Source organism: Petaurus breviceps, unplaced genomic scaffold (assembly GCF_028583685.1).
Source record: "Petaurus breviceps papuanus isolate PSGF00001 unplaced genomic scaffold, PetGlider_PUasm1.0 138, whole genome shotgun sequence".
NCBI classification, from domain to species: Eukaryota; Metazoa; Chordata; class Mammalia; order Diprotodontia; family Petauridae; genus Petaurus; species Petaurus breviceps.
Window position 1 is genome coordinate 16,959,150 of NW_027185694.1, and position 26,362 is coordinate 16,985,511.

Genomic DNA, 26,362 nt, shown 5'->3' on the forward strand with positions numbered 1-26,362 from the left:
CCCAACTCTACCTCACCTAAATTCAATTCATGTGCAAGTCAAGACCCTTACGCTGTGATATCATTGGTTCTCTTCAAAAATGACAGACAACAATAACAAGAACTGAATCCCTTTCCCTCTCTTCCAACAGCTACCTCCCTAGACCCTCATAGCTTCTTGCCTAGAATATTTGAACAACCTCCTAATTGGTTTAATTGTTTCTAATATATCCCTTCTCCAATACACCCTTGACACACTTGTCAGGATATTCTGTAGAACAAATATGATCATGTCATTTCCCTGATCAAAAATTGTCAGTGGTTCCACAATTGTCCAAATGATAAAATACAAATGCCTCAGTCTGGCATTGGAGGCTCACTACAATCTGGTTCCCACTAGGTGTTACAATGGATAAATAGTGTTGGGTTTGAAGTCAGGAATACCTGAGTCACATCTGGCCTCAAGACACTTACTAGTTGTGTGACCCTGAGTAGGTCACTTCCCCTCTTGTTGTCCAAGTTTACTTATCTGTGAATAATAATAGCATCTACCTCCAAGGGTTGTTAGGCTCAAATAGGATAATAGTTATAAATCTTCTAGCACAGTGCCTGAAGTGTAGTAAGTTGTCTATAAAGTTCAGTTATCATTATTAGTTTTATTCTCCTTCGTTAATTCTATATCCCAGCCACAGTGAATTACTGGCTCTTCTCTGAGTTTAGTAATCCGTCTCCTGCCTTGATACAAATGCACAAACCCTTCCTCAAAGCTTGGAGTATGTTCCCTTTTCATCTGTCCCTCTCAGAATCCTTATCTTCCAACAAAGTTCAACTTAGATATCATCTACTCTGTGAAGCTTTCCCCAATTCCTCCTATTATTAGTGCTCTCTTGCCTCAGTTATCATGAATCCCACTTATTTCTGTATATGTTATATCCTCCTAGTAGAGTGTAAGCTCTCTGAGGGCCTGAACTCTTTCATTTTGCCTTTGTATTCTCAGGATCTAGTACAGTAACTTGTGTATAATTTAATAAATGTTTGTTGAATTTAATTTTCTAAGACTGAGTTCTCTTCAAATAAGCAGTGGTCTTAGAAACCACATTTAAAACCTCTGTAGAGGTGTTTTCAAGAAATATTTGGAATCTATAGTTTAGTTGCTGATTTCTCCAGACTGGAACTGTCAGATAAACGTTTATGTCCAACTGAAGCTTTCATGCTTCCCAGAAGCCCCCATCACTGAATATATGAAGCAACAATATTGATCCTAAAAATCCTAATGTTGTTACTGCTGTTGAGTTAGTAAAGCAGAAGGGTCAAAAAAGAAAGCCAAAACCCTATGCTCTACCTAACCTCCACTCTGATTTTCTATTCCCTTTCTTGTCTGCTGGGTTAAAGATATGGGATGGTAGGGTCCTCAGTATACCCTACACCCTAGAAACACACCAGCAATGTATGAGGTCGCTGCTCCAGTAACCTGGACTTTTGTGCCTTGGAGCCTCAATAGGAAAGCAAACAAAGTTATGCTTCTGAACACTGTATTTTAACTCACTTAGTGTTGTCTTCTTCCTTTTATATTATGAAGAGCTTTACTGTGTAATTCTAGGCAAGTCCCTATTATTTATAAAGCAGGGTAGAAATTCCAAAGGTTATCAAAGGACCAAGACATAACTGCTTGAACAGGTCTTAACTCCATCATTCCTCACTTCCTTCAGCTTATTTTTAGAGTTCAAATATAAGGAGAGGACAGAGTTGTCACATTAATAGGGTTAACGCAAAATCATTCAATTTGTCATATATTAACCTCATTTGTCACATATTAGCAAAGCTGATTATCTCCAGATGACAAACTGCTTGTAAAAAAATTCACAGTCGACAGTGACTTTGTCAAAAAAAGTACTTTGAGTTTTGTGAGTTCTAAGCCAATATAAGACCTCAGTTGTCTAGGGACAGGTCTTGTGAAATGACTAAAAATATAGAATCTTCTGTGAGACTAGGGTTGGGGTAACCTGGTGACCACAAAATTCTGCTATGCATTGTATTTGGTTCTGCCTCTTCTTTATTACTCTGATGCAATCTGTTATGAGCTCCACCATACTCTTATAATATCTTTTTCATCTAGCTCCTCCTTAATTATTACCCACCTACATTATCACAATGACTATTGAATGCCCAAAAGATCAGAAGAATTGCTCAAGCAAGAAATTGACATACTTTGTATTGCTTAATGAGCTTAGAGTGGGTTTGTACTTTTAAGTAAGGGTATGAGAGACAATTTCTATTCCATGTTGTTCTTCCTGATTAACTATGGAGTCTGACTTGTATTGCCATTACCTCTGTGAGAAAGAGCTATGTCAGAATGCATCTCACACATACACACACATGCACACACAATCACACACACACACATGCACACGCACTCACACACACACACACACACACACACCTTTTATCAATATAAAGCCCTTAGATTTCTGTAGATAAATTTTCTGAAGTTTCATCTGTCACCTAAAGTGGACTTAGGTAAAGCCTGCTTGGAAATGGTTTGCATTAATGCTGTATCTCCTCATTCAAGAAAGATTACAGTTGCAGAAATCAGAAGACCCATTCCTTCATTGCTCTCACACATATCTGACAGGGAAAAAATTGCCAAATGTTTCCATATCATGTGCAGCGTTTTGTGCCATCTGGTCTGGCTGGATTTCAACAAAGATAGTGAAGAGACATCTAACCAAGAAAATCGAAGTGACTCCTGCCAAATAGAGTCCAGGGAGATTTCCTTCCTCACCCAATATTCTGCTTAGCATTACTTTGTCAACTTTGGTCAGTAGCACTTTGCTTAATGAAACATAAAGAATGAAATAACTGTCTCTTTGGATTTTAGTCCACAGTGTCCATCATGCATTCATATTGTATTTGCCCCCAAACAACTTTGCTGTTGCCCCAGTATGCTTAAAAAAAAAAAAACAAAGCAAAATAGGACATGATCTATAATGGGAATTTTTTCACTTTTTATTAATATGTGTCTGTGTGTATATGTATGTATACACACATATGTACAAGTATACTTATGTGTGCATTAATTTGTATATGTGAGTATATATGTATATGCATATATAGGTAAATCTGAACTTTTATTTCATTTTTATGGGAAATTCCTTATGAGGAAGCTCTTCTCCCAACGCATATCACCAGCTAGTCTGAGTTCCTTAACAATAATGAAAGGTTAAGTTATTTTCCTAGAGGCACACAGATAATGTCTGTTTGAGGCAGGATTGTAACCCAAATCTTCCTGACATTGAGGCAAGTTCTCAATGTATCTATCTGCTATGTTATGCTGACATGTGGATATATATATATATATTCACACATATATGTATATACAATATATAATACATATCTATATTGCAATATACATATATGCATGGAATATATATACACATGAGTGATACATATACATACACATGCAATGTATTTAAAAAATACCTCCTTCTAAGGAATAATGACCACATTTTGAAGTATTATTCAAATTATAACACACTAATTTGGATGAATCAATTAAGAGATTTTTTGAAATGTGTGGTGGCACAGTGAATAGAGCCCCAACCCTGGAAACATGAGGACCTGAGTTCGAATCCAGCCTCGGACACTTAACGCATATTAGCCATGTGACCTTGGGCAAGTCACTTAATTACTTTGCCTCCACCCCTCCAAAAAGCAAAAAAAGAAAAGTGTATATGGTGAGTTCCATGTCTTTCAAGGACCATCTCCCTCCTCCCCTCCCCGATCTCCATATGAAGCATAGGTTTGCTGTTGTGTAGCTCAAAGGGAGGCAAAATAGACATCTCTAGCTTCTTCCTCCACCCTTCTCCAAGGGAGACTTTAATTCCCATCAATGTGGGAAGCAGGAAAATGGGGTCATACAGTTTGGCCAGTCTGCTCTCCTCAGATGGAGTACTGGGCTAGAATTACATCTATTTGTAATTTCCTTAAATATTATTTATTTGTAATCCCCTTAAATACTATTCATCTGCAGCTTTTCTTAAACTGTGGGTTATGATGGGGTTACAACCACAGTTTAAGAAGCACTGGCAATCCACAGTTTAGGAAGTGTTGATGGAGTTGTGAGTGGAAAAAGTTTGAGAAGTCCTGATCTAGAGGATATGTTTTTCAGATTCAAGCTAACTTCTGTTCTGTGCTTCATTATTGGAGGGAAAGAAGACACCAAGCTCTTTATCTGAGGCTTGACCCTTTCCCCTCCAAATACCAGTTCCACAGTGAACACACATAGTGAATATCAAAGAAACCTATTTGTCCAAATCAGGAAAACCAAATCAGAGAAAGTACACATATGAGAATATATACCATACAGTACAGAATGTAAGAATTCCCCCAGTGAGAGTGAGGTAACTCAGCTACTCAGGAGAGAGAGAGAGAGAGAGAGAGAGAGAGAGAGAGAGAGAGAGAGAGAGAGAGAGAGAGAGAGAGAGAGAGAGAGAGACAGAGAGAGACAGAGAGACAGAGAGAGACAGAGAGAGAGAGAGAGACAGAGAGAGAGAGAGACAGAGACAGAGACAGAGACAGAGAGAGAGAGACAGACAGACAGACAGACATGATGGAGACTGCCAACTCCTCTCAAATCAGCTTCTTCCTTGAGTCTTTTCCTCCCTTCAGCAGTCTGAAGTGGGGTTCACATCTTCCAACTTCTCTCTTGAAACTGAAAATCAGAAGCACCTAAAGAGAGTGGAGAAGCCAAAGAGACTTAAAGAGACCCAAAGACACTGGAAGCTTGAAGAAAACTAGAAGAAGAGTAAAGAGACTGGGGTTCACTCTTACCAACTTCCCCTTACACAAGTGTGGGATTCTATCCATAAGGAGAGAGTCCCATAAGAATGTGCTCTTGGACTGGGGTTATACTTACTATATGTCAGGCCCTGTGATAGGTGCTTAAATTAAAAATAAAAAGGTAAAAAAAAATAAAAAATAAAAAGGTGAGGTCATACCTGCCTTCAAGAAGCCTACACTTTACTTGGGGGGATATGTAAATATAAGACATAAATATGGGATGTTCCAAAGGTCTTAATGCAGTTTTAAATGATTAAATCTTGACTTTTGGACAGCCCTCCCCCCAACCCCCATGTTCATCCCAGACAAATTCAGATAAAATATATAAATATAAAATTATTATTATTATTTGTAAGCAATTGGGGTTAAGTAACTTGCTCAAGGTTACACGGCCAGTTATTTCTGGGTGTGGTACTAAGTATCAGAGCCCAGATTCGATCCCAGGTCATCCCGACTCTGGGGCTAGTGCTCTTACTCACTGCACCACCTGGCTGCCCCTAAATATAAAATTATTAAAGCAACGGTATACTGAGGAAGTCATGGAAGGCCTCTTATAGGAAGTGACAATTTAAAAAAATATATTAACTGTCTTATAGGGTACTGTGTTGGATGCAGTATGGTTTGTGGTATGTCTAATAGATAACTAGATATAGAATTAGACATCTAAACTCAAACCCTCCTTTAATTTATCCATGTTACCTTCAGCAAATTATGTTAACTTTACGAACTTAAGTTTTTTCATTAGTGAAATTAGAATGTTGTACTAGATGACCACTCGGGTTCTTTCCTGCTCTAAATCCTTTTATTTTCAGAAATACCAAAAAGGAAATCCAGAAATAAATGTCTGATGTGGTCCTTGGCCCTATAGAGCTTATAGCATTTTAGGGGAGATAACATTTATTAAAATAACTGTAATATAGAAAAGGATATGAATATACAGGAAAGGAAAAGAGCTACCAGAGATGTGAAGGAAGGATCCACTTGTATTTGGAGGTTGGGAAGAATCAGAGGAGGCTTTTATGGAAGACATAGTATCTTATTGATTCCAAATTATCTTGATGATTACTGTCTTAAAATATAGTTTGAAATACAGAAATTCCACGTGTCCATTTATACTTTTTTCTTTTATTTATTCATTTATACTTATTTCTCTTGAGACTCTAGAAATTTTGTTCTCGTAAATGAATTCTGTTATTATTATATCAAATCATTTCCTTTTGATTGGTATAGCATAAAATCTGTAAATTACTGCATTGTCACAGCTTAACCATTAGAAGTGATTATCTGTTCAATCATTTGTCTCTTTTTTCTGTAAAGAATAGTTGTAGTTATATATATATATATATAATATACATACATATATTTTGTGTGTCTTGTTAAGTACAAGATCTTTATGTATTTGTAATTACTTTGAATGAAACCTCTTTTTTTTTTTTCAGTTTTTTCCTGCACTTCATTAAGTGCAAAGGGAGCAGAAATCATCTATGGGTTTTTCCTTGTTTTATATATTTATATAGAACTAGATGAATCTTAATGTTGGTTCTGGGCCAATTGACTTACCAGGGCCTCACGACCTTATGAAAATTGAATTCAGCTCAGGCCAGAGAAACTTGCTTGTGCATGTATTCTGAAGATCTATCTATATGTGCTGCTTAGTGGTAAGATCAGGGGATGAGAGTAGACAAGTACTTTGGGCCCAAAGTCCTACAATTCATTGATTGCAATTGTTGTTGACCAGTATGAATGGGCTAAGAAAATTATCAGTAGTAAGATATCCATTTAAAATGGATTAGAAACAAGCATCAGATGGGTCCCATAGTATAGAAGGATCATTATCAGGATAGCAAGCTTGAAATATCAAACAGTGAGAACCTGAGATAGTAAATCATTGGAGTGTAGATTTAGAGCTGAAAGGTACATTACTGAACATTCAGTCTAATGCCTTCATTTTATAGCTGGGAAAATGGAGGCCTAGAAAAGTTAAGTGACTTTCCCAAGGTCACGAAGTAGTTAAGTAACAGAATCAGAATTCAAATACAAATCCTGTGACTCCAAATTTTACACTCTGAATTGCACCATGATAGTCTATATGTGAGCTAGAAAAGCAAGTCAGCAATATGGTGGCAAAGAAGGCCCAGGGACAAGAAAGAAAAAGCTTTCCAAGGTAGAGTTCAAAGAAACTAAGTGTGTTCAAATGGTTTTGAGCTTGAGTGAAAAGGTCGTACATAATGTTTAATACTCAATATGGCAAGATCTAGCTTTGGAGTCAAAGGACCTGAGTCAAATTCCACCTCTGATACTACCTGCATGACCTCTAACAAATCACTAAAGCTCTCTATACCTCAGTACCCTGTCTGTGAAATGAGGTGTTGAACCAGATGGCTTTTGAGAAGACTGGCCTGCACTGCTGACCCTCCTGTCTTTGCTTCACTTTTCAAGTGATGTTCAGCAGTGGACAGCTCCCAGGTGCTGCCAACATTTTCCCATATGGGAAACTGGTCAGTCCAGCGACAGAGTTTGTGATTAGAAACAGAGGGATGATAACCAGGGGAAATGAACTATCCTCCCAGGTGGACATCATTTTTAGTTATTCTTCTCAAGGATCTGTATTTTAAAAATTATCACTTGCTGAGACATTGACAGCTTCAGTGTATAACACATTTTCTTATTGTACAAGGGGCACCATAAGGTTACTATGAATTCCTGAGCTAAAGAGAAGAATAAACCAAATGTCTCAAACAGGTGGTCTTCATTGCAATGTCAACTTATAACGAAGAAAAATGAAAAGGGATCTGTTAGAAAATAACCTTTGTTCTACAAGGAGGAAGCATACTGCTAGGTTTTTATTTGGAGATTTTATGCCAATCATTGAGACAGTGAAACTTCTGATGCCATAAATCTTCTCAAATCCTATCTTTATTTAGCTCCCCATGTGTTAAATGTGTTACATTCTAAATTCCTTCTCCTAGAAAGCAGCACACAAAATCATTGATTTTGAGCTGGAAAGGACTTTAGAGTTCTTCCAGTTCAACTCCCTTTTTAAAGCAAATAATGAAGCATATAGGTATTGAAAAGCAGAGCTGCTTGGGACACAAGCCCAGGTCTTCTCAAAATTCAATGTTTTTCTACTGTATCTACTAGTTTCCTTTGAACCATTAGGGGCTTATTGAATTATTGAAATAATACCTGGAGAATGAGTTTTATATGATTAAAAAACATAGGTGTCTTAAACTCAGCTACTGAAATGTTGAAATGTATATGCTAGCTGTATTTGTTGAATAGACATAGAATTGAATATTTGAATTTAATGCCCGTTTAGTAGGCAAATATCTCCATATTTTTGTGATAAAGGAAGATGTATACACATATGTATGTATTTATATATGTATGTATATGTATGCATGTACATGTATATATACACATACAGTTCAGCTTACTTCATGTAAATTCATGTTATGCAAATTTAGCTTTATGTAAAGAATTCTGAAATGCATGGGGAGATTTAACAGAAACATGTATAAAGAAAGTTTGGAAAATAGTGTGCTCACAATTCATTCCTGATTTTTGTGGATTTGACAAAGATGAAACTTTTGAAGAAGTGAGTAACAAGATTGTAAAATTAGCACAAGAATTGGAGCTAGAAATGGGTGAGAATGATGTGGAGGAATTGATTGAGTCTTATGGAGAAGAACTGTTGAATGAGGACCTAATTGAGCTACTAGTTGCAGAGATTGCAAAAGATGAAAGGGAAAATTGAGAACTCGAGGTCAGACCAAAACGATTCACAATGAAACAGTTGGCAGAAGCATTTCATCATTTGAGTGAATTTTTTCTGGTATTGAAAAGATGTATCCAAATACTTCAAGACTTTTTAAAGTTCAAAGACTAGTTGAGGATAACATTGCTTACGGGAATAAGATATATAAAGGGAAAAAAGAGAGCCATTGTCCAAATATCACTTCATAGTTTCATTAAAAAAAAGTTGTACAACCAACTGCCATAAAGGCTAGGTGGAGTGGGTGAGGCAGGGGCAACACACCACACATTTCTATATTAGCTTTACTGTATAGTACTGTGCTTACTTTATTATTAACTTTACCTTTCATAATTCTGTTTATCATGGTATAGTATTTAATATGTCTGCATTTTAGTACATTTTATGACTTGGTATTATCAAGGTATCATTTTGTGAATGCCTTTGTGATATAGGCTAAGTGAAGTGGGTGGGTGGGGGCAAATTTGCATTATGTAAAAATCACTTTAAGTAGAGATCTGGCCCTTTGGCTTAAAGGGAGAACTCTGTCTCTTTATATACACACAGACAGTGTGTGTGTGTGTGTGTGTGTGTGTGTGTGTGTGTGTGTGTGTGTGATATGCTATGCTATTCTAGAATGGCCCTAATTCAGGTCAATCTCTGGATAGTTTAGGTTCATTATTGGGGAAAAAAAAAAGAGACATTCAGAAATCATTCAGTTAACAGAAGGAGATTTACTTAGCTTTAGCAGAAGGATTTTCATCAAGGATAGGTGCTGAGGATAGTTCACTTACCTGAGTTGCTCATGATATTCTCCCAACCAAGTATCAAAGAGAGCACTTGGAACTCCTCGTGGCTGCTTTGTATTCAAGTGATCAGAAAGTGATATCAACAGCCTGAGACTCTCATCCATTGAAACAGTCAGGACTTGAGGATGGTCTCAGTAGTTTTAAAGGAAAAAAATATCCTGACCCGCATGGGGACAAGGGTGAGAATATTGTTCCCACTGCACATGGATCAGGAGAAAAATCACTATGCTTGGCATCAAACGACCTTGTTGGAATCTCAGTTTCACTTAACTGTGTAATCTTGGGCAGGTTAGGTAATCTCTCAAACCCCCTTTCCCCCCCTCAGCTATCAAATTAGTTATTAAGTCAGCTACCTCACAAAGTTACTAAATGGGAAGAACTTTGCAAATTGTAAAGCACTATAGAAATGTGAACTATTGTTATCTGAAGATGTGAATGAATATAGTCTAGTTTGCTTTTCCTTTTTTTTAAGGGGTTCAAATGAAAGTATATGTGTCAATGGAGAAATCTCCTCACCCCTACGTGAACTGATTTATCAAGGATTAGTTAGTGCTTTTTATAACTTATAAAATGCTTTCTTTCCAATAGTTCTTTAAAAGAAGTGGTACAAATTTTTTTATACTTATTTTCTAAAGGAGGGAAACTATATAAAGCTATAGAGAGAATTGATGTGCCCAAGGTCACTTGACAGAACCAGGTTTTTTGGTGTCAAATTTAGTGATCTTTACATAAAAAGCAACTCTATCCCTCCAATAAGTAAGGTACCACTAAAGCTTTGCATTCCTATCCTAGGCTAAGGAACTTGAAACTGGGAACTCTCAGTTCTATGCTTGACAAGCTGGTTGAGAGCATGCTACCCTTAAGAAGACATAACCAATGAGAGTGGAAAACCATTACAAGGAGGGCCCTAGAGTAGATCACAAGCAAGGTGGAAGCCTTAGAGTTGCTCCTGCATACCCAATCTGCACGAATCTTTGAGAGGTTCTAATAATAAAAAAATTCCTTTATTTTCATAGCTTCATGTGTTAATTACCCAGACATATTGGTGGGGGGTGGGAAGGGTTGTGTCTAGACAAGGAGGGGCATTAGCAAGAAGTTTAGGGGAGAAGGGATGCAATTGTTGATGTTCTTACCTAGTGCCCCTATAAATTCTAATAGATCAGGGTAAAGAGACGGGGAGGGGAAAGGGGTAGAACATACATCTTTCCCTTTTTCCCCTGCATACCCAATGCCTAGAACAATGTCTGGCACTTAGTAGTCACTTAATAAATTCTTGATTGATTGATTTTGAAAAATTATAATCTTCAGTATGAAGAAGAGATGACTTGTAGGTATAGGGAATATAATTATTATCTTCCAAGTTTTGGAAGGGATATTACATTTAAAAGGCAATAGAATTATTCCAATTGACCTTGGATAACAGAAGTAGGTGCACAGAAGCAAATTTGGGCTTGTTTTAAGGAAAACCTTTATGAGCATCAGAAATTTGTAAAAGTGGAATGGGATGCTTAGGGAGGTAGCAGGTCTTCCTCTACTGGACATCTTCAAGTAAAGATTTAATTACCATTTATTGAGTAAGTTGTACAAAGGAATCTCAGTCAAGTATGGGTTGGACTTGTGAGATGTACAGATAAATATTTAATAACTGACTTCTTAGAAAAAAGCAACCACAATATCCTTTTAAGTTTAGTCTGAAGTATTAATATTTTCTCCACAATTTTCCTAAATCAAATCCTAATTTGTAGCATTTTAAGTGCAAATGCTCACAATGAAAAATTAGTGGTCAGCTCTTATGAGCAAGTAGAAGCTGGCTCCAACACACCCCTGTTGGACTGGATGGCTTTTGAAGTCCCTTCACCTCTTAGATTCTCAATGAAAAGGGACAGCCACAATCTGGGGTACAACACTTAACTAACTGTTCCTTTTAACTCATAAATTTTGTGATTCTTTTTCTCTCATTCTAAAATTACAACACTTTCCTTGGGTATTTAGCATCCACAGTCCAAGACCCTAGGGAACCTTAGGAAACTGGATTTTAAGTGCCATATTTTTCTGCCTACTTTACTGGAATGACTAGGATTATGTGCTTCTATCCTAATTCTTCTGAGATACTGGAAGCCTGCTCTCTAGTGAATTAGAGGTGAGTGATGAATCCTCAGTACAAGATGTGAAATGCACATTCCTTCTCTTGAGAGACTTTAAAATTAAAGCTTAATCAGGTATTTCCAGTCTGTGCTAAATTCTGCAGATCTTTAAGTATGGATAAAACACTGTATTTGAAATTCGGAAATCTTGGTTTTTGTCCTGGCTCTGACACTAGCTGTGTGACCATGGGCAAGTCAGCTTTTTTCTCAGGCCTGGAACCCCTTGTTATTTTGTCCAGTCAGTGTTCACCCCTTTACAAGTCCCACCTCTGAACCTCTCCCACCATCTGCCTCCTCTGCTCCTATACCTCTACTGCTGAACACCAATAAAGGAAGTAACACATTTACATCTTTTTGCACAATGTCGATTGGGTAGAACCTTATTGGTTATGATAATATCTCATCAAATACTTCACTGAAAACATTTTGGCTATCAGCCATGAGTTCCTGCCTCTTCTCAGCTCTCCACTTCAAAATAATCTTCTTTTTTTCTTTCCTCACATCACCTCAGATGGAGAGGTGACCCTCCCTTTGTCAAAGCTAGACCTTCTACTTGAGCCTCTGATTCTATCCCTTCTTGTCTCCTCCAGGAACTTGGTCTTTATAGGCTCACAGGATCATAGACATTTGGTTAGAAAGTATGCATACTCTACTCAAACTTACTTGCTTTCTGGTCTTTATGTGCAACATGCCACTTCCCATCTCTAAATCTTTTTACAGATTCTCCCCCATGCATGGACAGTACTCCTACCTCATCTCCATCCCCATGAGCCCTCAATTTTCACCTCAGATGCTATCTCCTTTGGGTTTCCTGTCCCAGTCACTAGTGACCTCTCTTTGTTAATTACTTTGTATATGTATTTTTTGTTAATTATCTTTATTCCTATTGTTTTCCCTAATATAATATAAACTCCTCAAGGACAGGGACTGTTTCATTTTGTCTTTGAGTCTCCAGTGCCTGACATATAGTAGACATTTAATAAAGTCTTGTTGAATGAATAGAAATAATTTCATTTTATTGAGCCTCCATTCCTTCTTTTTACAACTGGGATTATAATAATGCTTGTATTACCTACATCATAAGTCTATTTGAATATCTATGTGAAGAAAGAACTTTGTAAACCTTGTAGAATTACATAATTGTAAATTGGTACTGTTATTTATAAAAGTGGCTACCCAAGTCATTTTTGGTATTCTGTTTGGACTTTTGATATATTGACTGATAGACATACATATGATGACATCCTTTATCATGCACACAATGAACACTGTGCACTTACATAATAACAATAATGCCACTAAGCTCAATGATGATAATGATAAATGGCATTTATATAGCACTTTAAAGTTTATAAAGCACTGTACATATATTACATCTTTTGATCTTGACAACAGCCTTGGGAGGCAGATGCTATTATTACCCCCTCTTTACAGGTGACGTTCAAAAATTATTCCTATTTTACAGATGAGGCATACAGAGGTTAAGTGGTTTGTCTCAGGTCTTATAGATAGTGTCTGAGACTAGATTAGAATTCATGTCTTCCTACAGGTCCTTGGCTCTGTATAGACTTATTATGGCTGGAGGAACAATGTCAGGGAATCATCTTTGAATGGAAAGAGGAATCTGCAAATTGAGTCTAAAGGAGCCCTAATGGCTTCTTTTTCCCTTGTTAGGTAATCCATACCTAGCAAGATGCACATTATGTATATATAGCCCCTATACACTTCTCAAACATACTACACAGAATATAGACCTTTCTGTAACAAACCTATTGCATGTAAATGAAATAGACATGTAATAATGCATACGCTATGAATAGGCAGTTAGGTGGTTCAGTGGATAGAGCTCAGGAGTTAGGAAGAAAAGAGTTCAAATCTGACCTCAGATACTTATCTATGTGACCTTGGGCAAGTCACTTAACCCTGTTTGCCTCAGTTTCCTCATCTGTAAAACAAGCTGGAGAAGGAAATGGCAAACAATTTCAATATCTTTGCCAAGAAAACCCCAAGTGGGGTTATGAAGAGTCAGACACAACTGAAACGCCTGAATAAATCTCTATGGAACTATGCACATGGTACATGTACCATCTACGTGATGCATAGAGGACCCAGACCAGGAATGCTACACATGTGCCACAAATATAGTCCGCAGCACATATACACATGCCATAGGCACCATCCATCTATCAGTATTATCACATATGTTTGACATATGCGTGATATGTACACATAGCCCATGTTATCCTCCCTGGGTTGCCTCCTGATACATCAAGAATCACCAGTAGTAATTAATCTTCATTTTAGGAGATAGGTTTGTATGCTCTAGGTCTACAAACAGCCTTCTTGGTCTTCATTAGAGAGTGAGTCTTTAAGGAGAAGGGGATATTTCTCATGCTTTCCCTGAGCTGAAAATGCATTTTTCCTCCTTGAATTGGGATATGTATCTGTGTATGTGTGTGTGAAATGACAAATGGGCTGCTATGGGTATGTCATGTCTCTACTGCTCAGGATGGTACGCTGCTCTTCTGTCAACCCCATCAATATGACAGTAACAAGAGGGTCTGTTTGTACAGAATCAAAACTAGGGTTGGGAAGTGGACCTTTCTGATCTTGGAAAATCTGTCCCAGGACAGGAAATTTGGAGGAATGCTAACAGCACTTGAAATTCTCTCAGGATGATAGTTGGGACCAAGCTCAGTGACAGCATGATAATAGCAGGGACAGGAGGAGAACATGATTTGGCCTTTAGTCCATCTATAGAGTTCTTCAGGGGAGGAGAGAGGTTGAAGTGTGAGGCTGCCAGGACTGGAACTCTGGACCATCTCATGAATAAGGAGGGAGGCCTGGACCAAGCATGGCTTCAAGTGATGGATAGGGACTGGATGGGGACAATGGGTGTTTGGATGATCTGCTGCCTGTACCTCTGCCATAGTCTGGTGGCAGTCCTAAATCCTCCTCCCCCAAAGCCCTTGTTGCCACCCAGAGTAGGCTGCTTGGCTGCCCTCACTAGGATAGGTGAGCTCAGGGCCAAATGGAGCCTGGGAAGGATGAAGGATATATCCTCTTTCCCCTTCAGCTATTTATCTTGGGTCATGAGACCAAGGACTAGTTATCGGGAAAGAACAGCACCTAGAAGGGAGCCTGGACCATATCTCAAAATGTCAAATTTCAGCAATCTGGCTGAAAGAGTGCTGGCCTAGAAAGCCAGGAAACCAGGCTCTCTAGGAAATCCCTCTTTTTCTTCATCTATAAAATGAAGGGTTTAGATGAAGTGATCTTAAAGTTTCTTCCAAGATAAAATAATAACGATAACAACGATAGATGCATTTATATAGTGTTTAAAGTTTGCGAAGTGCTCTATGCATGTTATCTTGTTTAATGTGCACAATGAACCTTGGAATAGGTGCTATTATTATCCCCATTTTACAGGTGAGGAAAACCGTAGCTGAGAGAGGTTATGTGATTTAAATAGGTTATACAATGTAAGTGTCAGAAGCAAGGTATGAGCTCAGGTCTTCCTGACTCCAAGACTGGTGCTCTATCCACTGTGCTGTCTAACATTATAATATGAGAATATGAAATTCCTTCACATCAGCTCAGCCTCAGTTTCTATAAGAAATGAATAAGCCTTCCTCTATTACCTTGTCCAAGTGACTTTTCTCTAAAGTTTCAGCTTTCTCCTCTACAAAATGAAGGAATTGAAATGTATGGCTCCTAAGATTACTTTGAGGTCTTTGAGGGGTTTGTGGGGGAAAGGGAGTAGTTCAAAACATTTTTATCCTCTTCTTCCTCTCTCAAAACATCTGTCTGCTCCCTGTCAGGGCCTTGTAAAGTCTTGTACCCTCCACACATGACAGCTGATGTCCAGAGGGTTTCTACCTTTATTCACAGAATAATGTCCATCCCTTGGTTTCCACCCAAATCTGGCCCCCACTCACCCACCTTGGAAAGTTTGTTTCATGCCATATTCCCTAGAATAATTTGTGGTGTTTGCCCCCAACTGTTCCAGGAGGAATTAAGGCAATCAATAAGCATTGATTAAGCTCTTTTACTATGCAACTGACATGGTTCTAGGTAAACAGTGTCAAAAGAGACCTTGCCTTCAAGAACTTATATTTTTTTTTAGGAAAATAGCATTTATATGTATTTTATGTATAGAAATGAATATGGATATACTTACACATTCTATTAAGGGACACAAAGCAAAGGTGGTATAGTAAAGTATTCTTTTAAAAAGCACTATGTCTTTCAAGTTTTTTTTTCTTTGAAATGTTTTTGCTTTGTTTTCTGTGTCAGATCCTAATTTTCTTCCTTTTTCTTTTTTTTTTCAGTAAGAGATGCAAAAAATCTAGTACCTATGGACCCTAATGGTCTATCAGACCCTTATGTAAAACTGAAACTTATTCCTGATCCCAAGAGTGAAAGCAAGCAGAAGACCAAAACCATCAAATGTTCCCTCAACCCTGAGTGGAATGAGACATTTAAGTTGTAAGTATCATAATTCTATTTGGGTGGGTTGGTAGGGATTATTAGGCTCAGGTCCCAGAGAGATTTGGGGGAGTTTCTCTTACCTTATCTCTTTCCCCTCTCCCCCCCCCATTCTTTTTCCTTCCCTTTCCACTTTCTCTTTGTCTTCCCCTTCCCTTTCTCCTTTCCCTTCCCCTTCCCTCTTCTCCTCTTCCTCTTCCTCCTCCTCCTCCTTCTCTTCCTCCTCCTAATTAAGTTCCTTAGCTCTTCTAGCAAATAGGCAGAACTCTCTACCTCTCAAGGCAGCCTATTCCATTTTGGATATTTCTAATTGCTAGTAAATTTTTCCTTATCTCAGGCCCAAACTCTTTAGATCTGTTAAGGCTACCTTTCAAGACAGAGAAGGAAGCAGTTGGTATTCAGCCCTTTCTTAATTTCCAGAATGGGTTCTCAGAAGGTCATCATGAGGCAATGGAGTTAAGAGGAAAACTATCCAAATCTAATGCCAGTTGGGATTTTCCTCTACTCTTTGACTGTTTGCTTTATGTTTCAATAGTCTGCAACATTCTTGATCTCATTGACATGGATCTTCTTCCACATTGTGGTCCATTCCCATCTTCTCATTTTGTGTAACTCTGGTAAATGTTCTCATACCAATCCTTCATCAGTTCTCTTCTTGTTCACCTTTTTTTTGACTACCCTTCAAAACTCATGAGATTATGTTCTCTTTTGTTGTTTTTCTTGTAATATTATTTTTTTGTGAAAAAATAATGTAAACATTTTATTGTATTTTGTATTGTATGTTGTATTTTGTTGTAAAAAACTTATATTTTAATATATCATTTCCCCCAATTGAATGTAATTTCCTTGAGAACAAGAACTGTTTAATTTTTGTCTTTGTATCTCCAGTGGCTGGCACATAGTAGGGGATTAATAAATATTTTTGTTTTTACAATATTATTTCTACCAGTTTGTGCCTGGCCTCTAGGGTTTATTCTCTAACTCTCTTAGATCTTCCTGGCCTAAGCAAGGAAATCCTTTCTTCTTTTCTCTTAGTTCACTTAAGAGAGAAGTTGTTTTTTTTTTTTTTAAGATAACTTATTAACCCTTAGAATTAGCACGTTATGCTAGGTGGAAGAACTCAGAAGTCATTTAAGTCCTACCTCTTACTGAAACAGAAATCCTGACCATTCCAGCCCCAAAGAACAGTTCAACCCTTGCTCCTCCTGAATAATTCCAGGAATGTGGAGATGACTCCATCTTGAAAAAGCCCGTTCTGATTTTGGATCATTCTACTTGGGAGAAATATAAAAATCTGCCTTTCTATCAAGTCCTTCCTTTTGACCCCAAACAAAACAAATGTAAGGCCTCTTACACATGATAATGTTTCAAATATTTGAAGACAGTGATTATATCTTCTATTTTCCAGGTCAAATATTCTTTTTTCCTTCAGCAATTCCTGACATGGCTTGTTCTCTTCACCATCTTCATTGCTATGAATAGAATCACAGCATTTCAGAGTTGAAAGAGTCCTTGAAGGACATCTAGTCCTATTTCTTTGTAACAGAGACCCTCCTTCACCATATCCCCAAACAATGGCCATCCAGCTTTTTTCTTGAAGGCCTCTAATGGCAGAACCCACTACTTCTCGAGGTAACCTATTCCATTTTTAGGTAGTTCTTTTGAAGAAGTTTTTCCTCTATTCCAGGCCCAAATTAATCCCTGGAATTCCCATTCATTGTTTTTCATTCTTTCCTCTGGGCCAAGAAACAACAAATATAACAAATTTTTCCCCCCACTTGACAGTCTTTTTGATACTTAAAGACACCGGTCATATTTCCCATAAGTCTTTGCTTCTCCTGTCAAAACATCTGCAGTCACTTCCACCAATACCTGTATAGCTTTCTATTTCAATACAACAAACTTTTATTAATTCCCAACTATTTGATAATCATTTTGCTTGGGATATGATGACAAAAAGGAAACAACCTACCTCAAGGATCTGTTTATGTGCAAAAAATAAAATATACACAGAGATAAGTAAATGTAGAGTTATAAAAAATGATTTCAAGAAGGTGAGGGCATTAATACCTAGAGAGGATCAGGAATAATCAATAATAAATAAGTAAATGAAAGGCCTTATATAGGTTCTCATATCAGAGGCACATGTACTGTGGGAAAAATCTGAACATTAATATAGGCCAAGGGGAAGAGGTAGGACAATCTAAACATAGGAAACCACCTGTGCAAAGGACAAAAGTATGGAGAAGAGCTATTTGGCCAGTTTGACTGGAAGCATGCAATGTATGAAGGGGAATAATATGAAACAAGGGAACTAAACTGCATGCCCAGCTTTCTGGGTCACTGTCCAGTTATTGTCAGTTTGTCATGTTTAGAAAGTCCTTTCTATTTTCTACAGGACCAGATTAAGGTCCTTGAGTTAGAACTGGAAAGGATTTTAGAGACTGTCTAATCCAACTTCTTCATCCTATACGTTAGGAAACTAAAATCTGTAGAGTTTAAGTGAGTTGGTTACTAAGATCCTTCCATAGCTCTAAATTCTATGAAATTTACTCATGGTCTCAAACTAGTATTTTTACCTTTTATCTTGAGGTCAAGAGAGAATGATAAAGGTTTTTGAGTAGGGGAATGGGTGTGGTCAGACCTGTGTTTTGGGACATGGCAAATAAATGGAATGGAAATGCGTTAGGGGGTGCAGTGGATAAAGTGCTGGCCCTAGAGTCAGTAAGAATCACCTTCCTGAGTTCAAATCTGGCCTCAGGCTCTTACTAGCTGTGTGGCTGTGGGCTCACTCAGCCCTGTTTGCCTCGATTTCCTCATTTGTAAAATGAGCTGGAGAAGGAAATGGCAAACCACTTCAGTATCTTTTCTCAGAAAACCACAAATGGGTTGATGAAGAGTCAGACGTGACTGAAAAACAGGTGAACAACAAGTGGGTGGAATGTTGTGCTGAGAGGGTACAGACTGGTAGCAGGCTATTATAGGCCTGAAGTAGTGAGTGCTTGAATGAGGCTCGCTGGATCACTAGCCCTTCTGATAGCTCGCCTGAATGCTTTCCAGAATGGCAAGCTCTTTCCAAATATCTTGACATAATGCTCCAGATATGGGATCTAACCAGATGTAATAAAGTGGGCCATCCATCTCCCCTGTTCTTGTAGCAATGTTTTTGTCAATTTAGCCTAGGATTACATTCACATTTTTGGATGTACATCACACTGTTGACTCATACTGAGTTTGATTTCCACTTTAAAAAACCAAACCAAACCAAATCCCTCCCCTTTGGCCGTGATCCAGCTTGTTATTGTTTGTTCTGCTCATAGTCCCTAGAACCAGACGCAGTGCTTTAAATATGGTTTGGCCAGGACAGAGAAGAGAATTTGGAGCAGTCATTTTCTTTGCTCTGGACATTGTGTTTCTATTATGACAATCTGAAAAGTTCAAACAAAACAAACACAGATTATAGAATTGCAAAATCTAACAATAAATATTCTTTAGGAGTCCCATAAATGGCCAACACAGCTTTTCTGGTTTAACTATTTACAGTCTCATCACTTTGCCATCTCCATAATGCTTTAGGAGAAATACTCTATGTGTCCTTTTCCTTGAAAGATAGGGATAAGGATGAAACCTGTAGCTTCATTGGTAGAGGGAGTTCTTGGTGAGGATCTTGTTCTATCAGTGCAGATTGGCCCCTTCTCTTCAGTTCATGGTTTTCTCACTTAGGGCAGTGAGAAGTTGTGACTTACTCATGGTCACGTAGCCAGTTATGTATCAGATACAGAACTTGAACTCTTATCTCCCTGGCTCTCAAGTCAGCTTTCTATCCATATATAGACCTGTTCTTTGTTTCTCTTTTTTTACTTTGCCTAAATCTTATCCTGGTTCCTCCTCTCCTTTAAAACAGGTGCAGCTTCAAACCCTTCCCAGACTTCCTTAGTTACCTTCCATACATGATCAGTCAACCACTTTTGCATTGTCCTCCACTCTTCTCACCACATTCCCAGCTTCAGATTAACATCACAAATTCTGAATTGTAAAGAACTTTAGATATTATTTAATTCAATATTATTTATTTTTATTATAAATTATAAATTTATAAATTATTTCCAATTTAACAGATTGGAAAACTGTACAGAGTTTAGGTGAGTTGATCACTAAGATCTATTCATAGATTGAAATAATGAAAATTACCCAAAATAACACACCACAATAGGTAGTAGAACCAGCATTTGAACTCAGATCCCGAGTCCAAGTCCAGCATTCTTCCTATTCTATTCTTATTTGGTTTATATTTTCTCCAACCAGGGATGATGCATTTATCTAGAAACCATCTAGTTTATAATTCAGTAATATGCCTGTGGTAATTCTCCCTTTGTATCATTCCTGGAAGCAGCAGTATATTCCAAGTTCACTTAAAGCTCTAGTAGATAAGAGGCTGTGGAAGATGAGGGCCTTAATAGATGGATGACAAGATCATCATAAAAAGTTTCTGCACATATTTTTTCTTGTTCTTTATAACTTGCCTGGGAAATGTCAAGGAAGTACAGTAGTTGGAAGAACTTGGAACACTTACTAGCTGTGTAGGTGACCTGGCTAGTCATCTCACCTCTCTCTGATTTCTCAACCACCCTGTCTATAAAATGGGGAGAAACATAATTGCCTTAGTGTGGTGATTGTGGAGTACTTTATAAGCCTAAAACCCTATAGAAATGTAAGTATTATGATTGTTATCTTCATAGTATAAAACAATGTCTTATGGAAATCTTTTTTTTTTTCTTTTTAGTCAGCTGAAAGAAGCTGACAAAGACAGACGACTTTCTGTGGAGATTTGGGACTGGGATCTGACCAGCAGGAATGACTTCATGGGGTCCTTGTCCTTTGGGATCTCAGAGCTGCAGAAAGCTGGTGTTGATGGATGGTGAGAAGTGATTTTATTTTTTCAAAAGCCACAGCTAAGAGGCCTTAATGACCCAATATTACATGCAGTCTTTCTCTTTCTCTCTCAAGTCCAGGGATTAAAGTAAGGAAGAGGGAAAATTGAATTTCTTTTGATTTTTTTTTTGTAATTCTGCAAATATGGAAGAGAAACAAGCCACTTCGTATAGTAGAAAAAATACTGGACTTGGAAACTGAAAATCCTGGATTTAAATCCTGTCTCAATTCATTCACTAATGACTTTGCACAAATCCTTCAACCTTTCTGAACCTCATTTTCCTCATCTGTAAAATGGGGATAAAGAAAAATTGCTGTTGGGAGGATTAATTGAATAAAGCAGTTTGGAAATACAAGTGCTCTACAAACAATTAAATTTAACAAGCCCTTAGCATACGTAATTAAATTAAATTAAATGGTTAATTCAATTAAGCACTTACCATGCTTGAGCTTTGTGTTAGGTGCTGGGAAAAGAAAGGAATGAAATAATCCTAAACTTCAAGGAGTTCTCATTTTAGATGAAGAAGGGAAGCTACAAACGGATAAATGAATACACAATCGTTTGAGGACAGAGAGAGCACAGTGTCCTGGAAAAAGCAAGAAAGGCTCTACCCAGAAGGTAGCAGGATAGCTGAGTCCAGGGGGAAGTTAGGAATTCAAATCAGACAGAAGTGAGGAAGCAGCTCCTAGGCAAATTGGGGAAGGCAAGTTGGTACAAAGGAGCAGAGATGGAATTCACCTCAGGAATGCCGGCTAGACTGAGATAAATCCTAGATATAATAGAGAGTCTTGACGATATCTGAGCAAGGGAGTTTTAAGAATATTGATGATAGCTGTGTGGCCAATAGATTTGCAGAAGAAAAAGAATTGGTGGCAGGGAGACCATCTAGGAGGTGAGTGCAGTATTCAAGGTGAGAGGTGACGAGGGCCTGACCTGAGGTAACACTGGGGTAACGTGATTAGAAAGAGGGGAATGGATCTGAAAGGTAGTGAGGAAGTAGAGTTGATAATATCTGGTACCTAGATAGATGTGAATGGTGAGGCCAAATGGGGAAAGCAAGGATGACTTCAAAGTTGAGAACCTATGTGACTGCCCTCAAAAAAATAGGGAAATTTGGAGGAGGGATGGGATTAGGGGAATTACCATGAGTTCCTTTTTGGACATGTTGAACCTGAGCTGTGTGATCCAGCCTGGCACATAGTGGGCATTTAATAAATGTTTATTGAATGAATGAGCTGTTGATAGAAGACAGTAAGTACAATTTAGGGAAATGGGACTGAGCTTGAAGTCACAAGACCTGGGTGCAAGTCCTGCCCTTAGCTATGTGACAGTAGGCAGGTCATTTTTTTTTCTGTGAGCTTCTCTGTCTTTTCATCTGTAAAGTGGAGACAACAATCCTTGTACTGAAGCCTTCCAGAATTGTTGTGATGACTAAATGAAATAACAGATACAAAACACTTTGCAAAGTGTTATTTGAATTTGCATTACTATTAGTAGATACATGGTGTAATGGGAAGGACATTGATCTAGAATGTTTCAAGCCTTGTCTCTGTCAGTCGTTAGATCTCTCTGTGCCTCAGTTCCTTCATCTGTGAAATGGGTACACTAGGGTGTGTAACAGCCTCCAGGGTTGTGACCTAGTATTATTTTTAGAAGTGTTCAAACTGTAGGTCCATTCTTTCCAGGGATGCCTTAAGGAGGACAATTGAGGCAGCCCCAAAGGACCTAACAGGTGATAGCCTTGTCATCTTTGTGCTGGCGTCGGCTAACTTTACTCCCACATCCAGAATGCCTTCCCCTCCTGCTAATTACACAGTAGGAGCCCATCAAATACCATTGGTAGCTGTTTAAGAGGTAGCTAAGGAGGGGAGCCAGTATGAATAATTCAGTTTGACACTGGCTTCTGCTGCCAGGGCCTCAAAGAAACGTTGATTATGGGTTGCCTTCAGTCCCCTGTGATGCTCTATCCAAAGCCTGCAATTACTGTCACTTGTTACCATCCAGAAGATGAGCACAGTAGGTCTAAGGAGCCTCTCCTGAATAGGTCTATTCATTTTCTTGACTGCTTTCTCAGCAGGATGTATGCCATTTTAATTTCCCTCTCTGATGCTGAGGTCCCCCCGGAGCCACTGTCTCCTATTAAGGGCCATGAAATGTGAGGTTCACCTCCCCTGCAGATGGCATAGACCCCAGCCCATTCCCACATGCTCAATCCTGCCACCTGAGCCCCTCTTTGATTATTTGAGAACCTTGGGAGTTGTTTGCAGAATGCTCTGAAGGAAAGCTTGAATGATATCTGTCTCCTCACTCTTCCCCAACCTGAATAACAGTGCAACCTACTCTCCGAATGAGGTACTTGGGATATGGCAACAGAGCAAGGGGCAAATAGCATTGCAACCTGCGGTCAGCAGACTGAGGGTCAAATCCCTCTTCTGCCATTATGAGCTGTGTGACCTTAGACAAACCACTTTGCTTCTCTGAGAACAAGTTTCCTCTTCTGTAAAATGAGAGTTGGACCAGATGTTCCCTGAGGTCCCTTCTAGTACATGCTCCAAGATCCTATGATAATTCAGCCAGTCATGACCAGATTAGCCATTTGAAGGTTGCCAGGGAAGAGATCAAACAGATCACTTTCCCTTTAGAAGGATTGTAAGCAGTGGAATGAAGAACAAGAAAGAAGAAACAGAACAAAACAAATGAGAGAGAGAGAGCAAGCAGTTTGCCTCAATCTGCATTCAGACTCTAACTCTTTCTCTGGATGTGGATAACTCCTTCCTTCATGAGTCTTTTGGAGTCAAATACATTAAATATTAAAGCTGGAAAGGACTCTCAAACAGTGTTAGAGCTAGAAGAAACCTTGCAGCTTAAGATGTTCAAATGAAAGGCATCATAAAACATAGGATGTTAGTGCAAACGAGGATCTTGTCAATAATCTGCTCTAATTCCCTACATTTTTTTAAGGGTACATAGGAACTGGATTAGGAAATTCCCATGGAAGAAACTCTGTCTCCCAGGGCATATCAGGAACTGCTCTGCAAATTAGAATCTTGAGAGTTACCTGGGACAACAAGAAGGTTAACAAGGGACCAAGGTCCCACAGCCAGTAGGCATCAGAGGTTGAACTTAAATTCAGATCTTCCTGACTCTCATCTCCAGGAGGCAGTTCGTTATTCACCATTCCTTGTGGCTTCACTGTCCTTATTTCAAAGATGGAATAAATAAGACACAGGGCAAATGACTGATTTGCCCAAGGTTGGGTAGCAAATTAGTGGCAGAATTAGGAGAGGAGCTCAGTTTTCCTAGTCTGATGGTCCTACTACTTTTCCTGTCCCTTGTAAACTATCCCTTCTAATCTCCTTGCTATGGGATCCTGGTCAAATCACACAACCTCTGTGGGACTCTGATCCCTATTCTGTAGAACTAGGGGGCTTAGCCTAGATGATTTCCAGGACTCTTTCTGACTGTATGAGTCTATTAATCTTAGTGCTGTAGAGGGGCATTAATTCCTGCTAAATTTTCAATGAGTAGAACCTTGGTTTACGAATTTAATTAATTCTAAGATTCTGTTTGTCATGTGATTTGTTTGTATTGCAAAGCAAATTTTCCCATAGGAAATAATGTAAAGTTGGATGCAAAATAATACACAAAATAGGAAATAATGTAAAGTACTGTGTCCCCAAAAGTATTCCTATAAAAATAATTATTTATATTTTAAGTAAATTTTTTGTCCCTCATGCACTTGAAATACAATTGCAATGATTAGTACACAACATAAACCGAAAATAAAACAAATTAACCTGCACTTTACCTTTGAGAAGAGTCATGGCTGGTGTGAGGGAGATGAGAGGAAGGAGGCGATGAGGGTAGGGGGAGACGGGGTAGGGAATTGAAGAGATCTCAGAGAGGGTCAGGGTCTGAGGACCAGGGTCCCAAGTTGTGGCTAGAACTGGGGTCGGGGGAGGGGAAAGGAATTTTGGCTCTGCTGCTGCCACTCACCGCCACCTCTGGCAGGAGTGCCCAGAATGTAGACTGAGGCCACAGGCCTAGGATACCTGGCTGCCCCCTCCCCTGGGGTCCCGAGTCCCCCACCCCCACCAGTTGCTGCCAAATACACTTCTCATCCTTGAGGCCATGGGTGCATGATCTCAAGTCGATGAGTATGAGTAGCAAGTATGTGAAGCTGAAAGTGGGGGGCTTGCTCTACTACACCACACTGCAGACCCTGACCAAGCAGGACACCATACTCAAAGCTATGTTCAGTGGCAAGTCTGGGTGCTGATTGACAGGAGTAGTCATCATTCTGGGACAATCCTGAGCTACCTTCAGGATGGGTATTAGCTTTTCCAAGAGGGCCCTCAGGAACTGGGTGAGTTTAGTGTCAATGTGATATTTACAACACCAATGGTCACTATAAATATACTGGCATAGTGCTCAATAGCAAAGTATAAGAGACTCTCCATATAGAAGACAGAAGCAAAAACATTTATTCAGCCACCAGAAAACCGAATCCCAAAACCAATACGCTGATTCCATCATAGTAGCAAAGAAGTTAATAAGCCACAACAGCACAGAGAGCCACAGCATCCTTTAGCCTTCCCACAAACCAATGCAAGCCTAGCTGTCACAACAGGTGGCAAACACCAACTTTTATTCACAAGCATAACTATCTTCCTCAGATGCATCCTCTCCTCCCAAATACTTCTAGCTGCTTTTCCTGTGGGCTCTGCTCCACCCTTCAGCAAACTTCTCCTGCCACAGGCTCCATGTGATTACATTCAGCCTATTGGGGGCAGAGTATATTTTCAAAGCAGAAAATGTTCCCTTAGGCTTATTAAGGGGCAGGGAAGATCTCCAAAATCCCATTACCATTACATGTTGGGTGAGGCATGATACCAATTGGTGCAGGGGCTAGCTGAGGATTGCCAGTTGACTCTATAGGGAAAGAGTGAGAGCCTTTCCCCACTCTACCTTATTCCCATGGTGATGTCTCTACTGGAAGAGCAGCAGCTTCTGGCTAGCACCTCTAAACCAGTGGCAAAGCAAACATGATGTTCTTACTGTGAATTTTTGTTTATCCTGCAGGACAAATTTTTCAGAAAATTTTTCTTCATCCTGAGAAACATATGTAAACCAGGTTACTTGTAAACCGAGATTCTACTGTATACCATGGCAAATGCTACAAATTTATTGATTTCTAGACTTAAGAAAGCAATGGAGAAAATGTTAATGCAGACTAAACTGAAAAGTAGGGCCAGTATACTATTTTTTTCCCTCCTGGAGAGCTGGTTGTTAAACATTTAGCAGCACATCCCTGGCTGTAAACATTCTTCACTGCCTTAAAGCAGCTGGAATTTTGTTAGTTTGGATGTTCTCTCCCCCCATGACACAATACCAAACTTCTCTACCTCAGCAGATGG

The 26,362-nt window shown here is 38.8% G+C and overlaps 1 protein-coding gene across 2 annotated transcripts in view; it reads left to right on the top strand.

Annotated features, from left to right (window-relative positions):
• PRKCB (protein kinase C beta) overlaps positions 1–26,362 on the top strand; it is a 650,680-nt gene that overhangs the window by 355,616 nt on the left and 268,702 nt on the right. For both annotated transcript variants that reach the window (XM_069106305.1, XM_069106297.1), the window contains exons 6-7: positions 15,856–16,012; positions 20,796–20,930. In XM_069106305.1, the coding sequence (XP_068962406.1) occupies positions 15,856–16,012; positions 20,796–20,930 (292 nt within the window). The remainder of the gene's footprint in view (positions 1–15,855; positions 16,013–20,795; positions 20,931–26,362) is intronic.